General features: G+C 35.6%; 1 protein-coding gene across 1 annotated transcript in view; it reads right to left on the reverse strand.

Annotated features, from left to right (window-relative positions):
• Window positions 1–6,852: 6,852 nt before the first annotated feature.
• RASGEF1B (RasGEF domain family member 1B) overlaps window positions 6,853–14,371 on the reverse strand; it is a 43,925-nt gene continuing 36,406 nt past the window's right edge. The window contains exons 11-14 of the mRNA XM_053703348.1: window positions 13,855–13,950; window positions 12,964–13,087; window positions 12,257–12,329; window positions 6,853–11,629 (exon numbers count right to left, since the gene is read on the reverse strand). Of these exons, the coding sequence (XP_053559323.1) occupies window positions 11,605–11,629; window positions 12,257–12,329; window positions 12,964–13,087; window positions 13,855–13,950 (318 nt within the window). The 3' untranslated portion in view covers window positions 6,853–11,604. The remainder of the gene's footprint in view (window positions 11,630–12,256; window positions 12,330–12,963; window positions 13,088–13,854; window positions 13,951–14,371) is intronic.

Consider the following 14,371-nt stretch of genomic DNA (forward strand, 5'->3'; position numbering starts at 1 on the left):
TACCGCCGCCCTCTATAATAAAGTTATTAACCCCTATCCTGCTGATCCCAGACCTCGCCACAACTAAATAGTTTAACTCCTAAACCGCCGCTCCAGGACCCCGCCCCAACCTATATTAAACTTATTAAGCCCTATCTCGCCCCCCCTACACCGTCGCCACCTATAATAAGTTTATTAACCCCTATCCTGCCCCCCCTATACTGCCGCAACCTATAATAAATTTAGTAACCCCTATCCAGCCCCCCACTACACCGCCGCCACTGTAATAAAATTATTAACCCCTAAACCTAAGTCTAACACTAACCCTAACACCCCCCTAACTTAAATATTAATTAGATAAATCTAAATAATAGTTCTCTTATTAACTAAGTTAATCCTATTTAAAACTAAATAATTACCTGTAAAATAAACCCTAAGATAGCTACAATGTAATTAATAATTACAATGTAGCTATTTTAGGATTTATATTTATTTTACAGGTAACTTTGTATTTATTTTAGCTAGTTAGAATAGTTATTAAATAGTTATTAACTATTTAATAACTACCTAGCTAAAAGAAATACAAAATTACCTGTAAAATAAATCCTAACCTAAGTTACAATTAAACCTAACACTACACTATCATTAAATTAATTAAATAAATTAACTACAAATAACTACAATTAAATACAATTACATAAACTAACTAAAGTACAAAAAATAAAAAAAGCTAAGTTACAAAAAATAAAAAAAATAAGTTACAAACATTTAAAAAATATTACAATTTTAAGCTACTTACACCTAATCTAAGCCCCCTAATAAAATAACAAAACCCCCCAAAATAAAAAATGTCCTACCCTATTCTAAATTAAAAAAGTTCAAAGCTCTTTTACCTTACCAGCCCTTAAAAGGGCCTTTTGCGGGGCATGCCTCAAAGAATTCTGCTCTTTTGCCTGTAAAAGAAAAATACAACCCCCTCAACATTAAAACCCACTACCCACATACCCCTAATCTAACCCAAACCACCCTTAAATAAACCTAACACTACCCCCCTGAAGATCATCCTACCTTGAGTCGTCTACAGCCAGCCGACCCACCGATGGAACCGAAGAGGACATCCGGAGCGGCAGAAGTCATCATCCGATGAAGTCATCATCCAGGCGGCGCTGAAGAAGTCTTCCATCCGGGCGATGTAATCTTCCAAGCGGCGTCTTCAATCTTCTTTCTTCCGGATCCATCTTCATCCCGCCGACGCGGAACATCCTTCTTCCCCAACGGACTAACGACGAATGAAGGCTCCTTTAAGGGACGTCATCCAAGATGGCGTCCCTTCAATTCCGATTGGCTGATAGGATTCTATCAGCCAATCGGAATTAAGGTAGGAAAAATCTGATTGGCTGATTGAAGACGCCGCTTGGAAGATGAAATCGCCCGGATGGAAGACTTCTTCAGCGCCGCCTGGATGATGACTTCATCGGTTGGAAGACTTCTTTAGCGCCGCCTGGATGATGACTTCATCGGATGGAAGAATTCTTCAGCGCGTCTTGGATGATGACTTCTGCCTCTCCGGATCTCCTCTTCGGTTCCATCAGTGGGTCGGCTGGCTGAAGACGACTCAAGGTAGGATGATCTTCAGGGGGGTAGTGTTAGGTTTATTTAAGGGGGGTTTGGGTTAGATTATGGGGTATGTGGGTGGTGGGTTTTAATGTTGGGGGGGGTTGTATTTTTCTTTTACAGGCAAAAGAGCAGAATTCTTTGGGGCATGCCCCGCAAAAGGCTTGGTCCAGGAGCGGCGGTTTAGGGGTTAATACATATATTATAGTTGCGGCGGTTTAGGGGGTAATACATTTTTTAGCTGCGGCTGTGTAGGGGGGGGACAGATTTTGGGTGTTTAGACTCGGGGTACATGTTAGGGTGTTAGGTGTAGTTCAAAAGTAAATGAGTGTGTGAAGCGCTAAGGCTTACCCCACCTGGCCAATCTACGAGTAACTGTCTCCTTCCCAGACAGTGAAATCAAACAAATAGTTAAAATTAAAGTTTGTAGATGGCGCTATAAGCTGTGGGAAAAAAAAACTAGAGTCTACAATACGATATGCTATAAATTATACTTAAAATACTTAAAAATGCACTTGAGACAATTAATAAGTATATAGAATAATAAACAATTTATTCAAATGCTAAAAATTCAATTAAAATAACACCCACAGATAAAAAGGAACACTTTAAGAATCAACACTTTAAAAATCTATACAGTCACAACTCATTCAGGATACACATACATTCAAAGGCTGGTTTAAACAATTCATAAATCAATATCTGGACCCTAATGATAAAAAATATATATGATGTAGGAAGAGGTATTTTTCAGGTCTCCAAATAGAGTTTAGAGTTTAAAAATATATATACTGTGTTTCCTCACACAGATCTCTTTTTGTAAAAGGATTTATAATATACACACAGAAATGGTGTCTTTATATTTATTCTCCTCCAAACAATCCTTTCTTAGAGGTTATAATACCACAATCAGTTAAAGAGATTATATTGCCACAGTCAATTATTTCCTTTGAAAAGTTTTTTTTCACAATCAAATAACTGTTGCAGTTTTTTGGTTTGCAATTTGTTTCTATTTGATAAAAATACACTTCCGGTTTCGCGGCATTGTTATATTAAGCATACAAGCTATGTTAAGTGTTTCGTTAACAAATAATAACTCATACACAATTGTGTGTAAAGTGTTATAGATAAACAATTGCTAACACAAACTTAAGTGTAGTGGATAAACTAGGTTAGATCGCCGTAATAATATCCCTAACCGTCTGATCATGTGCCATTGTATATATAGGTCTCCATGGCAACTGTAGTCACAATGATAAATCGTGTCTCAACACTGTGATTAATTGCATAGTGTAGCACACAAGTGTATGTAAAAATATGTGATAATCATTCTTAATCACATCTATGCATAATAAAATAATGTGATAGTATATATACATACATGAATAGATAGGTACAAACTTAAATATATATACAAAAAGTGGGGATTCTTGCTGAACTTGTTACCCATAAATAACGTTAAACGACATTATGTATTCAATGGACACTTATCCTGGCTGTACGCCTACAGTATCTATGATATATTAATATGTATTTCAATAGAATATGAAAAATGGGTAATATAATAAGATCAAATTGGGGGCAACATTATTGCCAATCACCAAGATGGTTTATATATATACCTCAATGCGTCTGTCCTATGTTTAAAGCCACACTCATATATAAAGCAAGCTTAAAAATGAAAATAGAGATATTCACCTAATTTTACTGTGAAGAACAGTGAAATCTCAAGGACACAGATTATCAGGCTTATTTAGAGAGATGTATATACTGACATCTGTCAATCAAAAATAAGTACTTTTACCCAAAGCTGGAGAGATACCTCAATATATCTCTAAAAAATGCCATATTATATCTTATGGGACAATTCGTAGTAATGTATTAATAGTAGAGATAAATATTGTATGCATCTGGTATAGATTCATCATTATCACATATACACACAGAAATAGGCTGGACCAACTTGTAAGGGTCCAAGTATGTTCAAATGAAGATTGTCCATCTTGTTACTCCCTCACATTCAGAGGTATATCAATGAATTCCCAATCCAAGGTCTAAGGTGCATAAGTAGGTAACTATACCTCAGGGGCCAGGCTTCCACAAACCTATATGGGAGCTATCACTTCCACCAAGTTGTGTCGTAAGCGACCAGCCACCCCTACTCATAAGAGCAATGGGGCTGGAAGCTACACGTAGCCACAATATCCCTGGGTTGTACCCCAAGTATGTAGCACTACCCTGTGGGATCAAATAAGATTTTTAAAATCTGGGGTGGTGTTTAATCCGCCTGGATGTATGGTTCCAAGTTTGAAGATCCACTGAGCTTCACATTTGAGCAGTGTCTTGCTCCTATTCCCTCCTCGGTCCAATGGGGGTATGTGGTCAATAAGGATGTAACATATAGAAGAAACAGCGTGGCCTTGCTTGGCACAGTGGCGTGCCACAGGTTGTTCGGAATCCCCATGTTTCAGTGCAGATCTTATTGCATGCCTGTGATTTGCCATTCGTTCACGTAACGTGCCTGTGGTTTTACCCACATAGAAGCACGAGCATGGGCAAAAAAGGAGGTACACTACGTGTGTAGTAGTACACGTAATAGAATGTTTAATCACATATCTCCTATTTGTATGTGGATGATGAAAAGTTTTAGTACTAACCAGGCCATTACATGTTGTGCAGCCCAACCTATAGGACCCTTTAATATTTCTTGTAGCCCCTGTTGTGTAACTTGATTTCGGGTCTGTTTGCATTAAAAGGTCCTTTAGATTAGTGCCCCTCCTGAAACCCACCATGGGTTGTAACTGTCGGGTAAATGGTAATTTCGGATCGGAGGACATTATGGGCCAGTGCTGATGTAAAATGCGTCCAGTGTTCTTGGTGGCTGGAGTGAATGTTGTAGACATGATTAACTTGTTGCTCGTATCTCTCTTTGGTGTAGGCTTAATCAGTTCACTTTGAGTAAGTGTAGATACTGTGGTCATGGTGTCTTGAATAATCGATGATTTATACCCCCTATCACGGAATCTCTCTCCCACTCCTGTCAGTTGGGAGACCCCAGTACTCACATCTGAATTGTTTCTCATTGTTCTGATAAACTGAGACTTGACTATGCCCTTTAGTAGGGCAGGAGGGTGGCAGCTGTCTGCTCTCAATATAGAATTACAGTCAGTTTGTTTGTGATATAGAGTGGTACCCAGTTAGTGTGCATTTTTAAAGACCGTCAAATCAAGGAAATTGATAGTCTGCCTGTTGACGGTCATCTTGAATCTCACATTACTGGTGGCCATGTTGTACCTTTCAAACCAAGTTTGAAGGTCCTCCATGGTCCCCCGCCAAACCATAAAAATATTGTCAATATATCTGTAATAGCATGTTACAGCTGAATTGACAGTATGCCACAGATATAGATTTTCGAATTGAGACATGTATATGTTGGCGTATGCGGGGGCCATGGAGGAACCCATGGCCGTACCAGCTGTTTGCAAATAAAACTTACTTTCAAATCTAAAGTAATTTTTGTACAAACAGTATTCAATCAGAGAGAGAAAATACTCAACCGGTGGACCTTCATAGAGAGAGTTGTTAGTGATATGTTCCTGTACAGCTTTAAGACCCTCAGTATGGGGGATAATGGTATACAGACTGCTGACGTCCAGACTGACCAATAAGTCATCTTGCTGGACGTCAACAGTCCGTATCTTGCGGATAAAGTCACCTGTGTCCATGATGTATGACCTTATTTCCCTAACTACAGGTTGTAATAGTATATCCACTAATTGTGCTACCGGTTGTGTCAGAGAGTCGCTGACACAATAGGCCGGCCTGGTGGATGATCCAATGTTTTGTGTATCTTAGGGATGGAATATAGGATAGGTGTTTTTGGGCAAGATGTAGAGCAGAAGTCACGAATGTGTTCGGACAAACAGCCCTGTTCAAAACCCATTTGGATCAAAGCATCCAATTGTGTTTTGAACCTCATAGTGGGATCACTAGGCAACTCAGTATAGGTCTGTGTGTCAGTCAACTGGGTCAGGATGTCAGTTCGATAATCTCTATAGTTCAGTATCACAATGGCCCCGCCTTTATCGGCGGGCCTGATGACTATAGAGGAATCATCCTGGAGGGTCTTTATCGCTAGACGTTCATCCCTGGACAAGTTGTGCGTCCATAGGGACTGGTGTCTAGCTGTTTCAAGGTCTTGAGTGACTAGTCTGACAAATGTTTTGGTACTAGGGCTACTGTTGATAGGTTCAAAGTTGCTAGGAATTTTACATTTGAGTTCTACCTGTGTTTTAGTTGAACTAGATGTGGTGTTTTGGAAAAACTCCCTGACCTTGAGGGATTTGTTCAATTTATACAGGTCCAGTTTGAGATCAAATTCAGATAGGGCTGTGCTAGGCACATAAGATATCCCTTTGTTTAAAACTTGGTGTTCGCTGTCAGAGAAAGTATGTGTACTTAGGTTGATGACTATGTCCTCTGTCGTGGACGTCTGGGGGGGTCGGTGTCTTATGCCCCGCCCACCTAATATGGGGTCTATTATGCCGCCCCCACCCCGGGATAAGCACATCAAACAAATTTTTCCAGCAGCCAGGGTGCACTTTAAAATGTATACAAAAAGTCCAGCAAAAAAGGCACTCACTGTTCACATAAAATTTAACTTTTAATAAATATACAAAAATTTAAAAGACATAACGTTTCGGTGTTCACATAACACCTTTGTCAAATGTCAGCAATACAAAATATCCTCACTCAGGTGAGTTTTTGGGATACTTAGGATATTTTGTATTGCTGACATTTGACAAAGGTGTTATGTGAACACCGAAACGTTATGTCTTTTAAATTTTTGCATATTTATTAAAAGTTAAATTTTATGTGAACAGTGAGTGCCTTTTTTGCTGGACTTTATATATATATATATATATATATATACACATACATACATACATATATACATATACACACACACAGGTGGCCCTCGGTTTACAACAGCTCAATTTGCACCGTTTCAGAATAACAACCTTTTTTTTCCAGTCATGTGACTGCTATTGAAAAGCATTGAGAAGTAGAGCATTGATTAAAATAGCCAGTAGGTGGAGCTGTCCGCTTGTGTTGCAGCAAAGATATACAAGCCAAGCAAGCTGAAATTAATCAGTTTAACCAGACCTGAGCTATCGAGCAGATTTTAAAGGAACAAGATCTTCCTGTCTATAAATTAGCCCAGATTGGAATGCATAGAAAGAACTGTTTGCAGAAAAATGCAAGTAAAGTCTTTATTGTGTGATTATTCTATTAGGATTATAACACACACACACACATATATACGCATACTCTTGCACAGAATTTAAAAGTGACAGTAAAGCAAAATTGATGTTATGTTACTATACTAAATAATGGCTTTCATACACATGCTATCAATACACACATTCATAAAATACACATATTACATACAACTCTTAGAAGTCTGACATTTATGAAATGCAATACCCAAACCATTCCTTTTTTATGACCAGGATTTTTAATAAGATTTTTTTTTTTTAAATCTGAGACTAACATTTGTGGAAGACATGCGAATATTCACAATTTTTTCTTCAGATTCACAAACACAAATTATTTGCATATGAACAGTATTCACATTCATAGATTGGTGAAAACTATTGTAACAGGAATGCCAAAGCAGAGCTTAAAATACCAAAAAGTTAATATAGGTAGATCAATCTATATTAAATTCTGGGATTTTTTCCACATGTCACAGCAAACAAATATCCTGCACCTCTAGAATCTCCAGTATAGCAGTTGCTAGAATGCAAATGTGATATGATTGGCACTGTGCCTGCACAACAGCTTTTTTAACAAATCTTGTAGCAAAACCAGCATAGCTTTTTTTTTTAACATGATTTTCTGGATTGTCCCCATAACTAAATAATATTGGAATATATATATATATATATATGTGCAATAATCATGTTATAGAACAAATGCAAATTACTTTAAAATAATAAATAATTATCTGCAGAATACATACATCTATTAGAAAAACAAACAAAAACAAATATGTGATCCATATTTACACAGTTTTATTTGTAAACAATACTGTTTTATTGTATGATATTAATAGTTGTGTAGATTGGTTTATACAATTATTTCAAATTAATATTTAAAGGCCTGTTTTATTATTTGTAATTAAATTGACTTAAATCTTTTTTTTTTCTTAGATCTTAAAAAAGTGTTTTTCTTCAAAGGGTGTTACACTTGTTAGTTAAACTATTTTTTTTTTTTAACATCTGTAGAGGTGTGTCCCTGTCGATCAATGGACTTGATGGGAATCGCCCTCAGCCAGACTTATGGGAATCACCCTCAGCCAGTGAAAAACTGAGATAAGAGTATTATACGCAATCATACAATTGATTCTAGTTTAAAAGTCAAATTAAACAGCTTTTACTTTTTTTTTTTTAAATAAAACATTTTCAACAACATGTTTAAAGCTACTCATTGGCTGATTTTTTTTTTTTATTATGGTCCTTTAAAAATTAATAGTTTTTAAAGTATTGTTTCATACCCTTTATTACAATGCTTTCAATATGTAAATAGGCCAAAATGGAAAAAGGAATGTAAATATTACAATTAGTGGTTTTAAAACATGGAGATGGAGTCATCCGTATAAAAGGACATTGTAGAGCAAAAATTACATGAAGAAAAGAAAAACACTCTGATGTGGGACATATGTGCATGCACGAAACGCGTCAGCTCATCATGGAGACCTGTACCTTGCAATACCCACCTTTATTGTGAGCATGTATTACCTAAAAAATAATTGAACATATTTTTGTGTGCTTCACCTTTTTTTTTTACTTGCAAAAATGATAACCTTATGCTTAGGACCAGCAGTTCTATGTGGGTTCCCAGCATGACTTTATGTAGGAGTTTAACTCATTGTGGGTTAAAACACATTCCAGAGTGAATAGTGTAAAAATGGCATGCTCAAACAAACTATAGCTTGTAACTTTTCCTCTACAATGTCCTTTTAATATCACCAACTAGCATAAAAAAACCATCTAAACATTAATGTGGTAACATCTTCTAATTAATACAGTGATGGCTTTAAATAGTTTGTAGACAAACATCTGAGGTAAAAGCAGCCTCCCTGCTCATGGTACAGAAGCTTAATATCAGAAATTAAACACTGCACTTTAGAAAACAATGTTTTATGGATATAACTGCACATCAACATCTTCATACCTAGTATCAAGAGTGCTATACACTGCAAACACACTTTTGTTCCCTTAAGTATTAGAAATTTTTTTATTTTTAAATGAGCTCTCCAAGAATTGTTTTCATTCATCATGGTCAATTTTCTTAGACCAGAGGGGTGGCAAAGCTATGGTATGGTTGTACAAACTGGCACTGAAAACAAGTTTGCTCGCATTCCTTTTGCACTACCACCATACAGTTTGCTTTCGTTGGCTGCAAATATAATGCTTAATAAATATTTTTCTTATGAATCTATACTAAATAACAATTGAGGTTTCATTGTTGATATAAATCATGGATTGAAAGAAAGAGGTTTTTTTTCATTTAAAAAACTGGTACATTGGGGGGGAGGTTATCGCTATTTTGGGCATAGACTGTAAAAAAAAAAAAATTAAAAAATTGTCACCCCACAGTAAGACTGTTCTGATATCTATTATAATCTTGTAATGTCAAAAAATGAAGATTGATGTTCACCCGAAGGCCCTGATATCTAAAACCACTCAGCTCAGGTGAGATATTCTAAAATGATCCTCCAGCACTGCAAGGTCCCTAGTGAAATTTTCAAAAGGAAGATTTTGCTTTACTTCTCCAAGGGGCATTTCCTGCATTTCTGTATGTGATGGGGAAACAAGCCCAGTGCAATATAGCACTGCGTGACATGAGAGTTCTGCTGCATTTACACTTTGTGCTTTCTATTTTATATCACTTTACACTTCAGATTAAATTTAAACTTTGCACTTTCTATTAGGATTGTGATTTTACAAATTCTAATTATGCCTTTACAGTTTGTGTAACTTTAACAAATTAGGCTTACAATTTGTATATTTATGTGTATTTTCTACAAATAAGATTGCGCTTTGCATCTCTTATTTATATTAAAAACTGTCAGCTTCAGTTTACAAGAGAGGGTCATTACTTTCTATCAACCAGATTTTCAATCATTCTCTAGTTTGGAGACAGATTATGATGCTGATTTCAGAGCTCACTGAATTTTCTAAGAAAAGGGTAGGAATCTGGAAATATCAGAGAGATGAGAGATGCCTTCCATAGAAAGTAATGAAGCTCTCTGGGATACAAAATTTCACATGGGAGAGATAGGGTAACTGGAGAACACCTAGGGCTGATATAAAGGCTCCATTTGCATCAATTACAAATTAAATTGTAGTGAAAACCATTTCAGTTTAACTTGCTTTTGTCTATATTTCAGTATATATTACTTTTTTTTATTTTTTATTGTGAATTTTGAGCAAACTTCCCCTGCATACAGTTTGCAAGACAAATTAGCGAGAACAGCTTGTTTAAAATACAGATTTCACAAGACTTGTGAGAGAGCTTCAGACATACCCTGGGAACTCCCCTGTTCAGACAAGGGAACTGCCCTGTCCCTCCCACTTTCTGAAACAGCTTTAGTTTGCAATGCACAAATACAAGATGTAATGTAATTTGTAAAAGTTACACAGAAGTTTACAAAGTATGATCCTAATTTGTTAAAGTAACACAGGAAATGTAAAAACAAACAATCAGAATATGTAAAATCCCTGCTAAATGCAATAATGCTTAAATGCAATAATACTAAGAGGACCCAATCTGAAATATATAGTGCTATAAAATACAAAGCACAAAGTGCAAGTAACATAACGCTTATATCATGCAGTGCTATAGTGCACTGGCCTAGTCTCTCCTTCATTTGTAGAATTGAGAGATGTCTTGCAGTGTTGGAGAGTTCTGCCCTTTTTCTTTTGAATATTCAATGAGTTCAGCCCCTGTGATGTCTGAACTGCAATTTCTCTTCAAGCTGGAGAACCTTTGAACATCAAAGACTAAATATTTTCCTGATCCCAAAAGCATGTAGTCTATGAGTGCTGTAATCTCTATAAAAACATACAGTAAAAGTATAATTAGAAAAATTGGTTAATACAAAATGATAAACCATAATCTATATTTACATATATACATACACACACCTATATATATGTAACTTCTTCATTAATGCCATCAGTGCAGTTTGTTCTGTACCATAAATTACTGGACAGATCATAGCATAATAAATAATAGAAGGAAATAATAAAACATCACAGAAAGAATGCACAATGGTTTAGAGGGAGAAATATATAACAAATAAAAAGAAGAAAAAAACAGTGATAAACAAAAATGTTCATTTGCTGCCAGTGTTCCACATATAGATATTAGCTTTATACCACTCGAACAAGACAATGACTGATATATTATTATTTTCCAACAAGTCCCAATGATACTAGAGTTTGCTGTCCGGCAGTAAACTTGAGCCTTGCATATAGAAATAAATGAGTCAGCATCTATAAGTTAGGAACCATCGCCAGCGAGGACATCATTAGTCTTTTTATTTTTCACTTCCTGAAGCTAAAAACTCCATGCATCTTTAGTTCACTGTACAGGGTGACAGCATTTTCTCTTCATATGAACAGCCGGTATAAGATCAGATGCAACAGCTGGGACTGAACCGATAAGAATTCAGCAAATTAATGCAGCTATATGTTACCGAGAAAGAAAACTCGGCATATATGGAGGAACTGCGAGAGATGTATTCATTATTGTCTCTGCTAGATACCACAGGCCAGTCATTGTAAATTCATTTCATCTCCCGTGTGCTCTCAAGCTGTCTTGATTCACCTATGCTGCATTGCAGAGTCACAGCTGCCTGTTCTGCTTCCATCACTCTGAATTCAGTCAGTGCAAAACTTGTCCATAAATTATAGCCATTTTATGGCAGCACTTCTCATGTTAGACTCTGCCCAAAAGCGCTGACCTGGAAATAATAAAGAAAAAAAAAAAGTAATATGAAATTAGGGCACAGCCAAGACACACTGCCTTGAATAAGGCAAATGTTTGTTACAAGAATACAAGGTTGATTTTTTTTTCCCACACGAAAAATTATTTTGATTTTAAAGTGAGCATGGCTAAATATAAATAATATTATTATTTATTATATATAATAATATTAATATTAATAATAATAATAATAATAATAATAATAATAATAATAATAATAATATAGTCTACATTTAAATGAAATAAAAGATCTTGCTTTTGGATGAGGCATGTCTTGACCAACAGTTCTGATACAACCAAACAATCCCTTAAGCCATTTGGGCTGTAGCACTTGCTAATGTTTTTTTTTTACCTAAAATCTCAAACAGTTAAAACAATTTCTAACTCATTGACAATCCCTCCTTAAATACTAAATCATGCAAAGTCAGATTTTAAAAGCACTCGAGAAAACATCAATAAAAAAATATAACTGACTGAGTGCATTAATGTGTGGTGTGATAGTGGGCATCTGGCTAGAACATGTTCTTTTGTGTTTGACTAGCCAATGTCACAGCCACATGGAGGCCTGCTGGATTGATAGAGGAGAATGGCCCTTGACACACACCTTAGAGTCTTCCATCTGTCCTTTTCAATGTGATTCTCAGGACCTTCACTCTCATAGGAGGCTAAATAAAGAGCTGCAGGCAGAAGCAATAAGTAATTAATTAGTGCCATAGGATTTCACTGCACCCATTTTCTCGCAATATTTATTCTTCCCTCTGGTCACATAAATATTTCTTGCATGATAACCTGCAACGCACTATTTGTTTCAATATAAAAAGACTATATTGTTCCCATTACCAATATGTAGAATGTAATAGTGTACTAAAACATATGGAGATAAAGTTATTTGAGAATAGTTGGCCAAAAAAATATTTTATAGTATAAAAAAAAAAAATACAGCATGTGAAATTTATGTATATCTTGTTAACTCATGGATATATAGCATTCATCAGTATGTAGATTTAAATTTAAAAAAATAATAAAAAAATAAAAAAAACATACTGCATGTTGCTAACAACAGAGCACCAACTGATCAAAGAAAGTAAAAAATTTAAAAAGGCTACAAATTGTGACCTCTGTAGTTTACAAATATAACCAAATATAATTTTGAAACTTTAACATTACACTAGAAGTAATGCTGATTTGGCATTAAAAACAAAAAAACAGTAGAAACATGTTGTTGTAAGGATAACAACTGCCTATTTGATTCTTTACAAAGTAAATATATAAATAGATAATAATACGGTAATTATGTAGGACATCTCTTACCATCCTCACTGAAGATTGGGACAGTTAATACATAATGCAAAATTTTCCGATCTTTTTCAAATGGACATTCAACTTGTTTCCATGTCATAAATTCACTGACTTGCCGAGCCAGCTCCCAAAATTTCTATTAAAATAAATAATTAATAATAATATATAAATATATATTCATAGATGGATACATATTTGTGCTATGGTTAATTATATTTATTCTTTTTTGCCATCACTGTAAATATGCACTGAGCATTGTTAATGAAATGCCAGCCTTGGTTAGATAGCTGCTGGTCATAGCTGAGGCAATACTTGTCACTCGTGGGAGTGTACTTTTCAATTTTGATTACAACATCCCTTTAAGCTGTGAAGCTAGATCTGGGCTTAGAAGATAATAAAAAGGGAAATGCTCCAATGTATTATAGGCAAGCAATGGCACAATAAAAATATTCTATATATGTGTTTAACCCTGCAAAGGGTATAAAAAGACAAATAAGTAAACCCTAGAGCAGCAATGCATGACTGGGAGCTAGCAGAACACATCTGATTAGCCATGAACAAGAGGCATATGTGCGCACTCACCAATCACCAGCGAGCTCTCAGTAATGGACTGCTGCTCCTGAGCATACCTAGCTGTGCATTACAATAATGGATGCCAAGAGAAACTTTGCTAACAGAAGTAAATTGAAAAGTGTTTTAAAATGCCCCTTTAGATTTAAATGATGAAGACAAAAAGGGGTGGGAACAAGGTGCACTTTGTTGTAAAAGGTAAACGGGTTGTAAATCAGTACAGCCACCCTTTAACCAGGTGGGACTGAAGCACTAAGGTTCTAATTTAGAACGGATTTGCAAAATAAGCGCTTCATGGAGTCTAATTGAAAGGAAAAAAAAAAACATACTTACTTCAAAATTAACATGACCATTTGGAAGGCGGCTGGTACATCCTTCATTCAGGAAATAGATATCTTTGATTAAGAGGCTGCAAAAGGGTATCACAATCTATAAAAAAAAAAAATATAGAAATATCTTTAGATCAGTATTATTTTTAAACAGATGTTTGTATTATTCAGAGATGATAGGTCATGACACCTACATTCCAACCAATAGCTCTCTAAATCAGAACTACTTTTATCTATATAACAAAAAAAACTTTAACCATTGGCTGCCAAAAAAAGGCTGCAAAGCATTACAGTTCTGATGGTTTGAGCACAATTGACTCAAGAATAGTCTCTCGTGGGGGTTACAGACACCGATGTTTACCTCTCCCTTTAATTTAACCTATAATTACATGTTTACATGTAATACAAATATGTGGTTCCATAACCTATAATTGTCAGTTTCCTCAAACGTGGATGTGTTTCATAAAGCTGCTAAGCTACTCATATAAACAAAGCAGTGTATTAGATCCTGATTCTACAAG

Source organism: Bombina bombina, chromosome 2 (assembly GCF_027579735.1).
Source record: "Bombina bombina isolate aBomBom1 chromosome 2, aBomBom1.pri, whole genome shotgun sequence".
Lineage (NCBI taxonomy): Eukaryota > Metazoa > Chordata > Amphibia > Anura > Bombinatoridae > Bombina > Bombina bombina.